This window comes from Morone saxatilis, unplaced genomic scaffold (assembly GCF_004916995.1).
Source record: "Morone saxatilis isolate NCDOM2014 unplaced genomic scaffold, NCSU_SB_2.0 Contig11, whole genome shotgun sequence".
NCBI classification, from domain to species: Eukaryota; Metazoa; Chordata; class Actinopteri; family Moronidae; genus Morone; species Morone saxatilis.
The window spans coordinates 22,219,226-22,230,322 of record NW_023339663.1 but is presented as its reverse complement, the minus strand read 5'-3'; the positions used below and the strand labels follow the sequence as shown (position 1 = coordinate 22,230,322).

Sequence of the window (11,097 nt, the reverse complement as noted above, 5' to 3'; positions counted from 1 at the left end):
TTTAGGAACAACATTTACGTCAGAGTCCATGTGGATTTAAAGAACCTTGTTTCAGTATTCCTGTAATTCGTTGGGTGGAGTAACTTTTGCTCTGAGGGTTAAAGGCTAGATTCCCATTGGTGCCTCCCTCACTGAATGTGTATATGAATGAACGTAGTCTATGCACGCATACTTTAGATACAATCTTCCACTAGCTGAGCTGATGTATGTGTGTAAGGGTTGAGAAAAAGTTCAGTTTTGCAGAGCATTTGTGGCACTCATGTATATACGTAATTCACATGTTTTGCAAAGAGCCAGACATTCCTAGCTGATAAAAAGTGTAAAGATAAACATGCGTGTTTTCCAAAGATAATAAATAATGGAATTAAGCCTTTACATTCAATCTTTCTTTTTTTTTTGAGGAATTCAAAAGCTTTCTTGTTTCTCTTTTTTACTGTAGGTGTGGATTGATGCTGCCACCCAGATATTCTACTCACTAGGAGCAGGATTTGGGGTGCTCATTGCATTTGCCAGTTATAATAAATTTGACAATAACTGCTACAGGTAAGAGCTTGCACTGTATTTGTGAATTTTGATAGTCCAGGAGAAGCCGACAGCAATATAACATCCTGCTGTTTTTGAGCGGTCGGCCTTTTCCAGCATGTAACTGGATCACGAAGCAGCAGAGGTGATGCTAATCAGTTCAGCTGACCCCAATGGCCAGGTGTTAGCAGGATAGATAAAGTACAGGCCAGGAAGAGTTGCCAGATAATAGCCAAAGGCTGTATGTTGACTGGTTTGTGACAGTGCTGCACTTCTTCAGAAAAAGCAGACCTCAGGTTGTGGGCTTTGGCTAATCTTTTTCCACATTAATAGGTTGCAGTAGTGCTATTGGAGGCAGATGCTGTTGGCAAAACAGCAGTTTAACCTATCATAGTTGTAAATATACACCCAGCATACAAAACATAATTTGCTGGAGTTTGCTGGAGAAAATCTCTACAAGAGTTAAGGCTAAAATGAATTTGCTGCTGCCACCAAAAAATAAAAAAGGATTCTTATCAAATAATGATTATTCATTAAAAAATCTCCCAAAAGGGTGAAATAAAAAAAACGGGGCCTTATGCATTCCCTCTTTTTCATGTCCCGTTTAGAGATGTGTGGGGACTGCTGGCAAGTGGGATTTGCATTATGCCCTAGTGGAAAATGAACAAATCTGAACTAGGTGAAAGGCAGCTTTGTGAGAGCTAGTGATGTTAGAAATACAATTACATTAACTTTAGTTTGAATACCCACACAGATGGAGGAAGAAATCTGTTTAATAGTGAAGTGAATGAGTAGCAGTGTGTCCTCCATCGTGTGTGTGTGTGTGTGTGTGTGTGTGTGTGTAATGACCTGGTCCACCAGAGTAAAGCGTAAGACTGAATAAATTCTGTAAAGGTTCTATCACAGACTGCATGCAATACAACCCCAAGATCAACCCATGAAAACTTATTTTCACATATGGCCCCATTTTGACTTAATATGGTTGAAACATATTGGCTTACTTTCCCTGTTAAAACAAAGTTAGTGAATATTAAGCCAAGCTACAAAACACAATGTCGAAAATTAGATCAAGAAACCTAGCTTTCTTTTTAACTTGTTTTTGTTGTGTGTTTTCTGTCTTTAGGGATGCTCTCCTGACCAGCACTGTGAACTGTGTCACCAGTTTCTTCTCAGGGTTTGCCATCTTCTCTGTTCTTGGTTACATGGCTTACAAACATGGGGTGGATATACAAGATGTAGCCACAGAAGGTAAGTGCTGATAGTCCGGATACGACCACTATGCTAAAAAAAATACACCACACGATCACTGACTGCCTGTTGCTGTATGTTGCTGTTATTCTGTACATTGCATTAGCATATTTTGTATATTTTTTCCCTCACTTGCTTTGGTGGGTGTACAGGGGCAGGATTGGTGTTTATCATCTACCCTGAGGCAATTTCTACACTACCAGGCTCAACATTTTGGGCCATTGTGTTCTTCATCATGTTGCTGACTCTGGGCATTGACAGCTCGGTGAGTCCAAACAACCACTCCGACCGCTATATAGAACACAATCACATTCTTAGAAGTAGAAATCTTTTTATCTGGATGGAATGAACAGAGGACAGCTCTTTTACAACCATGGGTAGATACTAACAAGATGTTCAAGTGGCAATTAAATAAACATTTAAAAACTTACAGGTTGGGGCGCCCGGTTAGCTCAGTGGGTAGAGCTGGCGACCCATGTACCAAGGCTGAGTCCTTGCTGCAGTTCGAATCCGACCTGTGGCCCTTTGTTGCGTGTCATCCCCTCTCTCTGCCCCTCTTTCCTGTCTGCCTATAGCTGTCCTATCAAATAAAGGCATACAAAAAGCCGAAAAAATATACTTTAAAAAAAAAACAAAACGTACAGGTAGTACATGTATAAAAGCGCAAATACAAATATAACTCAGGTTGAGTGGTCAATATTACTGATGAAATGCATGCATACGGTGCTTGCAAAATGCTGGATATAGGTTTACATAGTTCTGAATCTAAAGATAAAGATAGATAAAGTTCTTCATCTCAAATGAGGAGTGACTTTTCCTGTTTTTGATCCAGTGCCACCTTTACTGTGCACATGGAGAACAGAGTAGACAGTGCACATCGAGGCATCCTCAGGATGGTAATGATACCATGTATCATGTTGGATAGCTTTGTTGAGTTTCCCATTAAACCTGACATTCGTTGTAAACTAATGGGCATTGAATACTCACTGTGCAAGTTAATCTCTGAGCAACTGCCATTTTCCCCCCTAAGCACCAATTTACTTTAATTGATGTGATGTTCCCATGACCTGTCATGTTAACAATTACTCTGCTATGTCATGGAAATAACACAGTAGAATGTAATCTAAATCAAGTTGACTAAATAAATGTCAAGTGTAATGTACTCCCAATTTTCTTTTTTTTCTCCTTTTCTCTTTTATGGTTGCACACTTTACAGCTCAGGTTCTGAGTGCTGTTGACTTTGCCAACTGTTAAATAAGCAGGGCAAATAATAAAGTGGATGAGAGTGGGCATCCACACCCCTTTGGTGTGTAAAACTGTAAACCAGTATGATTCTTGACAACTGATGGTATGGGTAAGTTGCTGAATTTGAGTAATAAGAGTAAAGTTGCGTGCAGTAAACTATGTCTCGGGTTCAGCTTAAGTGACTGTAAATGGTCTGCACCAACAAAAGCTTCCTTCTTTGACATTTCAAAAGCCAGCAGTAATTTAACAAAAACATCTTCCCTATGACTCACTCAGGCTCTAAATAAACATGGTTTAGTTATATCGCCTCCTATCTGTCAACAAAGTAACCAAGTAATTAACTCTTCATCATTCGTCATTTATCAAGTAGATCAGATGAAGACCATTTCAGTATTATACTGAAATATCATTATTATTATAATAATGTAAGATCTATAAGTCAGGAAGTCAGAACACCCCAATTTTCACAACTTCAACTGACCAGCCTGGAGACTGCAGGTCTTAACTTAATGAACATTTACTCACCTCAAGTGAGCAAAACCAGCAAAAAATGCTACATCTGCCTCCAGCCTCAGGGGACAGAAGACTTGAGTGGTTAAAGATGATTTTTGATGGCAACGTTTGTCTTTACTACTGACTGCTTTCTTAATGAGGGCTAACTGTTCAAGTTCAAAGATGGTTTGATAAGATTACCGGCTGTCCGTGACCCAAATTCAAACTTGGAAGCTGTACGTTTTATCTTTTTTTTCGTTTATGTTTTTTTTAGCCTTCTGAACTTTGCTTTAGCATGTTGCTAAGTGGCCACTGCCTCAGTCTGGGGGACTTTGGACTAATGTAGTCATATTGAGGGACAGTCAAGAGAAACTGAACAGCCTCATTTGAAGCCAACTAAATAACAAGAGTTAGGTCATATGCCCTTTTCTTCATGTGACTGCTCTATACTGTGTTAATTTTGTGTATGTTTCTGCTGTATGTAAATTTACCTGATAGACGTTCAATAAAGGTTAGGGTTGACGCGATATAGCCACGTGTCATAAAGAAATAGTCAAACTGCAGGGATTCATCTAATCTTACCTCATTAAAAATTACAGAATCTCTGAATGTGCAAATTATGTATGTAAAGTTTTCCTGCCAGACACAAGATGTCTCCTACCTAACTGTAAGTCCATTCTCACTGTATGTGCACTGGTGGCTTCCAGTTTTAGGTCCAGTTAGGGTGCATACTGGACCAGGAATGACTTCCAAACTATTTGTGATGTCAAATCGAGTTCATAGGCCTGATACTTCAAAATACGATTTTCAATGAGCACAGAGAAACTTTCCACTTACAGCAGATGAATGTGAAAACATCCTCCTAGTGTCAAACTCTGCACATACATCATTCTGCAGAGTCAAGAGTCCAGTTTTTCAATTTTTGTTCTTAAGAGAAAACTGTTCAGTTTAATATATATCAGCATACTAGTGATTATTGTAAATGTTTTTGTCAAGTGGAAGTTCTGAAAGGATCTCACCTGTAGCATACAAAACTGACTGAAATGCTCAAGTCAAAGTCTAGGAAAATGAGTGTCATGTCTCTCTCTGTTTGTGTCCACCAGATGGGTGGCATGGAGGCAGTCATCACAGGCCTGACAGATGACTTCAAGATCCTCAAGAGGAACAGGAAGCTCTTCACCTTCGCCACAGCCTTTGGAACCTTCCTGATTGCCCTGCTCTGCATTACTAATGTCAGTATCAGGTTTCAATACTTGATTGAAGTACTTGTCAAAGTCACACTTTCAGCATAATGCTTGCTGATGTATTGCTTAATTTTGTTTTTAACTCCTGAGTGGTAATTATTTAGTAAAATCTAGCTTTGCATTCATTTCAGTCATGTACAAATACTGTATAAAGAACTACCTACACTACAATTGTCTGTCTCACAGGACTGTCCTGTAGTGTCAAAACATGATGAATGAGATGAATGAATGAGATTTAAACTGTACGTCACCAATGCCTGGAAATAAGTATTCCAAGTCTCATGATGATATGTCGTCACCGAAAATAGCTTTTAAAAAAATGCAGAACTATTTCAAAGAAATGATCAAGAACGCTATTGCATCACACTCTGTTAACAAATTAGAAATAAAGCAGTGCCCAGGAAGCAAATGATTAATTTTCTCTGTTCATTCACATAGTATCAGCACCAAGGAGACATGCTTACTGGTTACATAAATACACACTTTTGAGCCAGAAAAAGTATTATGTTAGTGACTCACATGGTTTCTTCGCTTAATCAAATCAATAAAGTTATTGAGAAAGTGAATGATGCCTTTCCCATGCTAGTTCCCTGGCACAAGATACAAATTTGTACCATTCAGGATACAAATCAAAGATTTATAGTACAAAAGCTCCAATACAGAATCCCCTCTTCCACCATGAGAGGCATGTGTATGCTCAGAGGCCATTGGTTCGCTGACTGCACACAAAGATGCACTTCTTTTCAAGGATGAAGATTTATACACCTCACAGACACACAAACGCTGTATTTTCTCTCTTTCTCTTTCCCTCTCTGTAGGGTGGCATCTACGTGCTGACCCTGTTAGATAAGTATGCAGCAGGGACTTCTATACTTTTTGCCGTGTTGATCGAGGCCATTGGAGTGTCGTGGTTTTATGGTATGAAATTATACAGTACACTGGCATTAAATCATTTTTGTAAAATAACTACATTTATATTATGAACACTTGCCATTATCTATATATGACAAGAATCATCAGTGACATAAATGATCAGAAATATAAGATCAATGTAATAACCAGTCTACTTATCTCTGTGTACTTTCACATATGCAGTACTCCCTGTACTGCATAGGACAAAACATTGCCAAAAAAAACCTAAAAAGTCAAAAGATTGCATGCTGGAAGACACAGCAGGCCTATCTAACCGAGCTTACCTAGTGTATCTCTTCACCATATGTGACCCTTCAAAGGGGAAGAGGAATTTACAGAAAAACAAATGTAGAAACAAAAAATGGAGGAAACTCAGAAGGGCCCACATCAAGAGGTTTTCCATAGCAGGAAAATTGTGCAACTGGAGCAAAAAACACAACAATAAATATTGATAACAGCATGGCAGAATCTTGATGGGATAATGAAATAAATAAGTCAGAGACACATGATAAGTTATGTCAGCTCAAGGTCAGACCAGGAAAAAATAAATAAAGAAATCAGTAGACTACAAGAGTGTGTAGACCATCATGTGTTGCATTCCCTCCTACTGTCCAGAGAGACTGCATACTTTGCTCAAATATCTCGCTGTAGCCTACATTGATTTAATGTTGGACGTGTATAACATTGCTGTGTAACTTTTCATGCTCACTCCAGGTGTGGACCGCTTCAGCGAAGACATTGAGAAAATGATGGGCTTTAAGCCAGGACTCTACTGGAGACTATGCTGGAAATTTGTCAGCCCAGCTTTTCTGCTGGTAAGAGGAATAAAAAACATTTAAGTAGTTACATTGTGCTGTTATCCTAGACAGGGAAATGGATCAAAATTCAGCACATAAATCAACTAAAATGTATAAAAGAACTGACATTTAAAACTATAATGGTTGATGTCTTCTAGTAACTGTCATTCACAATTTTCTAAAAGCTGTACAAAAGGTATCATTCATTGCAGCAGGCAGTAAATATATGTTAGTTGTGTCAGTAATACAGTGCTGGCCAGCTCAGTTGTAAGATTTAACACAGAATTTTAAATGCATTCCTATTAGAATCAATAGCTAAAGTAATGTAATAACGTGGGTGGCACACAGGAAAAAGTTGTCACCCACCACCACAGAGACCCAGATTCAGTTATCACGTGTATGGGGCTTCTGGCTTGCACCCGGAGAGGAGGTGGGATCAGGGAGGATAGTTTGAAACTCAGTGCGCCTCCTGGTAAGTTCCTCTGCTGCAAGTAATACAGCTTGTGACTCATGTGCAGAGGAAGCACGTGGCTGTGTGCACTTTTGTCCAGGAGTTGGTGTAGACAGCCATTTGTATCAGAGGAAGCTCATGACTGTTTACACCCTCCCCTGGACAACAGTGTACGTTTGCAGTAACAAGGTCTACAATGCAGGAGAATTGGTCATTTCATATTGCGAGAAAAAGGGACAAATGCAAAAATAAATTACCATTGTTTACAGATATATTTTGGTGCTGCCCCAATGACAGGCCTTTGTACTCTAAAAGAGTACACACCCTTGGTCAAAAATTGCCAACTTGAAGTGCAACAATTAGATGTCCTTTTCTGTTAACATTTTCATCATGTACCATTGTGCTAGTAACACAGGAGATGATTAACGTGATTGAGAAAATAATGACACACCACCACACCCTAGAAAATTAGATTCCACTTCATCTGACCCTTGCATCTAATGATGTGCACTGCACGTATGAAAAGATTGCAAACATTACAAACAGCACCAATACAAATACATGTAACAATATATGTAACTACTTATGTGACAGTTTCTCTTTGTTCCTTTCTCTTTCTTCTCTCTATCACAGTTTGTGGTGATAGCCAGTACTGTAACATCGTCAGGCCTAAAATATGACGAGTACGTCTTCCCTCACTGGTCTAACGTATTGGGCTGGGGTGTGGCCATGTCCTCCATGCTGTTTGTTCCCTTCTACGCCATATATAAATTCTTCAGTGTGTCAGGAACATTCAAAGAGGTCAGTATACAAGGTGATAAAGCCAGTGTAAGATTGTGTGTAAGCACAATTGTGACTAAAGGGAATACAGTGTGCTCTTCTTTCAAACAAAACTTGAAAACAGCAATCTGATTTCTGAGCAAACTTTACTCTCTCAACCTGATGACACTGGCACCGTGAGAACACTTTCAAATTAAATGATAACTTCAAAGCATTGAGAGTTTATGACCATAATCATCCAAGCACCAGAGAGATATTTTCATCCCTCATCAGTCAGCCAGTGTCAGCTTCACTCTACTGTAACAATTCCCACATCCCATTGGCATTTCCCGTTGGTACTCAAGGTTGAAGATTCTTCTCAGGTTCTCAGTACACACAGTCTTTCTGAAAATTCCTGTCACCACCTATCAGGGTTTTGGCTATCTCTTCCTTAGAATGACCAAAATAAACATCGCTGAAGTTCTTGATGAGGATTCCTCACGGTTTCCCAAAGGCATTGGCATTTTTGTCAGAGATTTCTAATAATAATAATTTTTACTAATGTCTTGTGTTAGATTTGATTACATTCCTTGTTACATCTGCAAGTATTACGGCTCCTCTGACAATATGCAGATGTGAAGAATCAAGAAGGCAAGAATTTTACAATCAATTAAGACAAATATTTTTTAAGAAGATATATTGAGATATATTAAGAGGCAAGTGTGGGTTACTGTATGTCTCAAAGATGTAAAGAAGTGTTGCGAATTATGTGTGCTAATTATTTGTTTTGCAGAGAATAGCCTACTGCATCACTCCAGAACATGAACATCATTTGGTTGCTGAAGGAAATGTACGACAGTTCAAAGTAAGGATACATTTTTGTGCTTTCTAACAGTTTCTATTTGAACATGAAATGACTGCAATTAATCTAGATTTTAATACAATAATTATTTGTGAATTGATCTGTGCATCAACTATTACTATTATATCAAAATGAACAATATGAAGAGTAGAACTAAGAGATAATACTATGTGTAGGCCTTTTAAAGAGTGGCTTATAAAAACAACTACAGTAAATTGCATTTTTACCAAGGAAAAAAAACAGGCATCAGTGAGTAAGCGAGGAAAAAAACATCAACCAAGGCAGGTAAACTAAAATACAGTTAACATTAAGTCACAAAACAGACCCAGGACATTCTTTTGTTTTCCAGCTCAGACACTGGTTGGCCATCTGATGACAAATACCCAGAATTCCCTCATCCATCCTCACATCTGGTGTCTGGAGTTCCTGTGTGCCGCCAGTGGTCGGACAGACAAGGAGAGCGACAGGCTCCAACCTCTCAGCAGCCTCCCCTCTTCTCCCTGTGCATTTACTACCCAAGGCCTTTGTTGTCAACAGGAGCTTCAAGCACTTTGATTTCAGAGCTATGCCTGTTACAGTAACATTTCAATACCATTCTAAAGCATCAGCTCATAAGGGAGGGGTATCCCATGCGGAAAATGTACGTGTTATTTGCCTGTGGACTATTATTTTAATTATCATAACTTTAGTTATGATTTTGTATAGTTTGTAATGTGACTATTATCTCCTGGAAAGGAAACTATAATTAAAACCAAAACAATCCTATCTTCCTGTGTATAACTATACAGGGCACCCAAATATTTCTTTTTTTTAAAAACTTTTTTTAGGCCTATAATTATTTATTATTATGTTGATAATGAAAGAAATTCTCTGCCCTTGCCATTCTGTTGGCAGAGTTGCTTATCTGTGTCAGTGCCTTATCAAGCGAGACACTCCATGTTTCTTACAGTCCGTACAGGAAGAAAAAAAAAACTGTGTTGACTCAGGAACTGACTAAATCAAACCACAGTTTGTGGATGGCAATCTCTCAATTTGACCCAGTCCTTTGATATTCAAGCCAAAGAGCTGGGGGACAACAGTGCATCAAGGTCAAGCTCCTTAGCAAAGAGAAAAAAGGCCTGATATAATGCTTTTGTGTCACATTTTGTTACAGAAAAGGGAATAATGCATGCATCACTCCAAAGCTGTAAAAGAACAGGCAGGCTTAATTCACCCCGTATGCTTTGAAAGGCCAGGCTCACAACCAGGCCTTTATCTCTAGAGACTAAGGCTGTGCCTGGTCATTGTCTGCTTACTGAAGGTTCAGCAAAACAAATGGCATAACTGTTACAAAATGTTTTGAATTATTATTGGGTGACTTTTACTTTACAAATGTTTGTCTGTTCAGTGCTTCTGAGGAATATCTGTGGCTTTAGCAAGAGAAAGAGTTAGTGTGAATGTGTGTGTGTGTGTATCAGGATTTTGTTGCCAACCACACATTATGCAGTTAATGTACAGTACATGGGAGAGTGAATGCCTCTCTCATTGCTCTGTATATTAACTACTATGTTAAATGCATGATAACAACTCTTATTTTCATTTTAAACATATCTTGTGATGTTCCACTTTTTCATCACCATAGAAGTGCCGATATGTTCCTTTAGGAATGTTTTTGATGATCTTATTCTGTTTCTTATTTATTGAAATAGAGTTTAATTTTAACTTTGAATCATAACAGACCCTTGCTGAAAGGAATAAAGCCACAAAGAAAAAAAACAAATATATGTGGAATATAAGAAGATATAAAAATATATAAATATATTCTTTTGTTATATCTAATCTTGTATTTATCAAATTGTTTATAACAAAACGTGAATGTAAAGTATTTTAAACGTAAACGTCCACAGTCATAACATGGTGTTCGATGTATAGCTAAGATAAAATATTTAGAAAAAATATTCTTCAGTGTAACCTGGGCTACTTTGTCACATATGAATGTGAACAAATACACCCTGACTTTCCTGGACTATGTTTACAAAAATACTGTGTACAATACCAATGTCCTGTTAAACGTGAGTGACAACTATCTATGAAGAAGTCTGAAGTATATACACTGTGATAATAAAAAAATTCTTCTACACACACTTAAAGACCATGTGTTCTGATTGAATGTCAGTTTTGAGGTACTTTAGATATGGGTTCCTCCTGACTAATGGTTTAGTTTTACTGCTGACTGAGGGCTTCTCATAGCTGACTGTGCCTCTCCACTGTCTCACCCTTTGTTAGCCTGCTGCAACACTGGCACACAGGCCTTCACGGTACATTCTTTGCACCTTTGCTGGCTAATCTACTATTGTTCACAATTCTATGCTGCAAACATGATAGGTTTCCATGTTTGTCAATTACTCTTGAAGACATCATTTACAAAACACTATATACATCTGCAATGCTTGTGTTTTTACATAATACTGTATTTTAAACACTGGTTCTGGGTAGGTATTTACTGGAAGAATTTACTTTGGCATACAGAAAGTGATACGGTTTCTAGTATAAACTGCATGTTTTGGCACTTAGTGTATACAAATA

At 38.2% G+C, this 11,097-nt stretch overlaps 1 protein-coding gene across 1 annotated transcript in view; it reads left to right on the top strand.

The window, feature by feature from the left end:
* Positions 1–10,637, top strand: part of slc6a2 (solute carrier family 6 member 2) — a 25,839-nt gene extending 15,202 nt beyond the window's left edge. The window contains exons 7-15 of the mRNA XM_035652581.1: positions 440–543; positions 1,646–1,770; positions 1,923–2,035; positions 4,611–4,739; positions 5,570–5,669; positions 6,378–6,478; positions 7,545–7,712; positions 8,464–8,535; positions 8,882–10,637. Of these exons, the coding sequence (XP_035508474.1) occupies positions 440–543; positions 1,646–1,770; positions 1,923–2,035; positions 4,611–4,739; positions 5,570–5,669; positions 6,378–6,478; positions 7,545–7,712; positions 8,464–8,535; positions 8,882–8,905 (936 nt within the window). The 3' untranslated portion in view covers positions 8,906–10,637. The remainder of the gene's footprint in view (positions 1–439; positions 544–1,645; positions 1,771–1,922; positions 2,036–4,610; positions 4,740–5,569; positions 5,670–6,377; positions 6,479–7,544; positions 7,713–8,463; positions 8,536–8,881) is intronic.
* Positions 10,638–11,097: the final 460 nt, after the last annotated feature.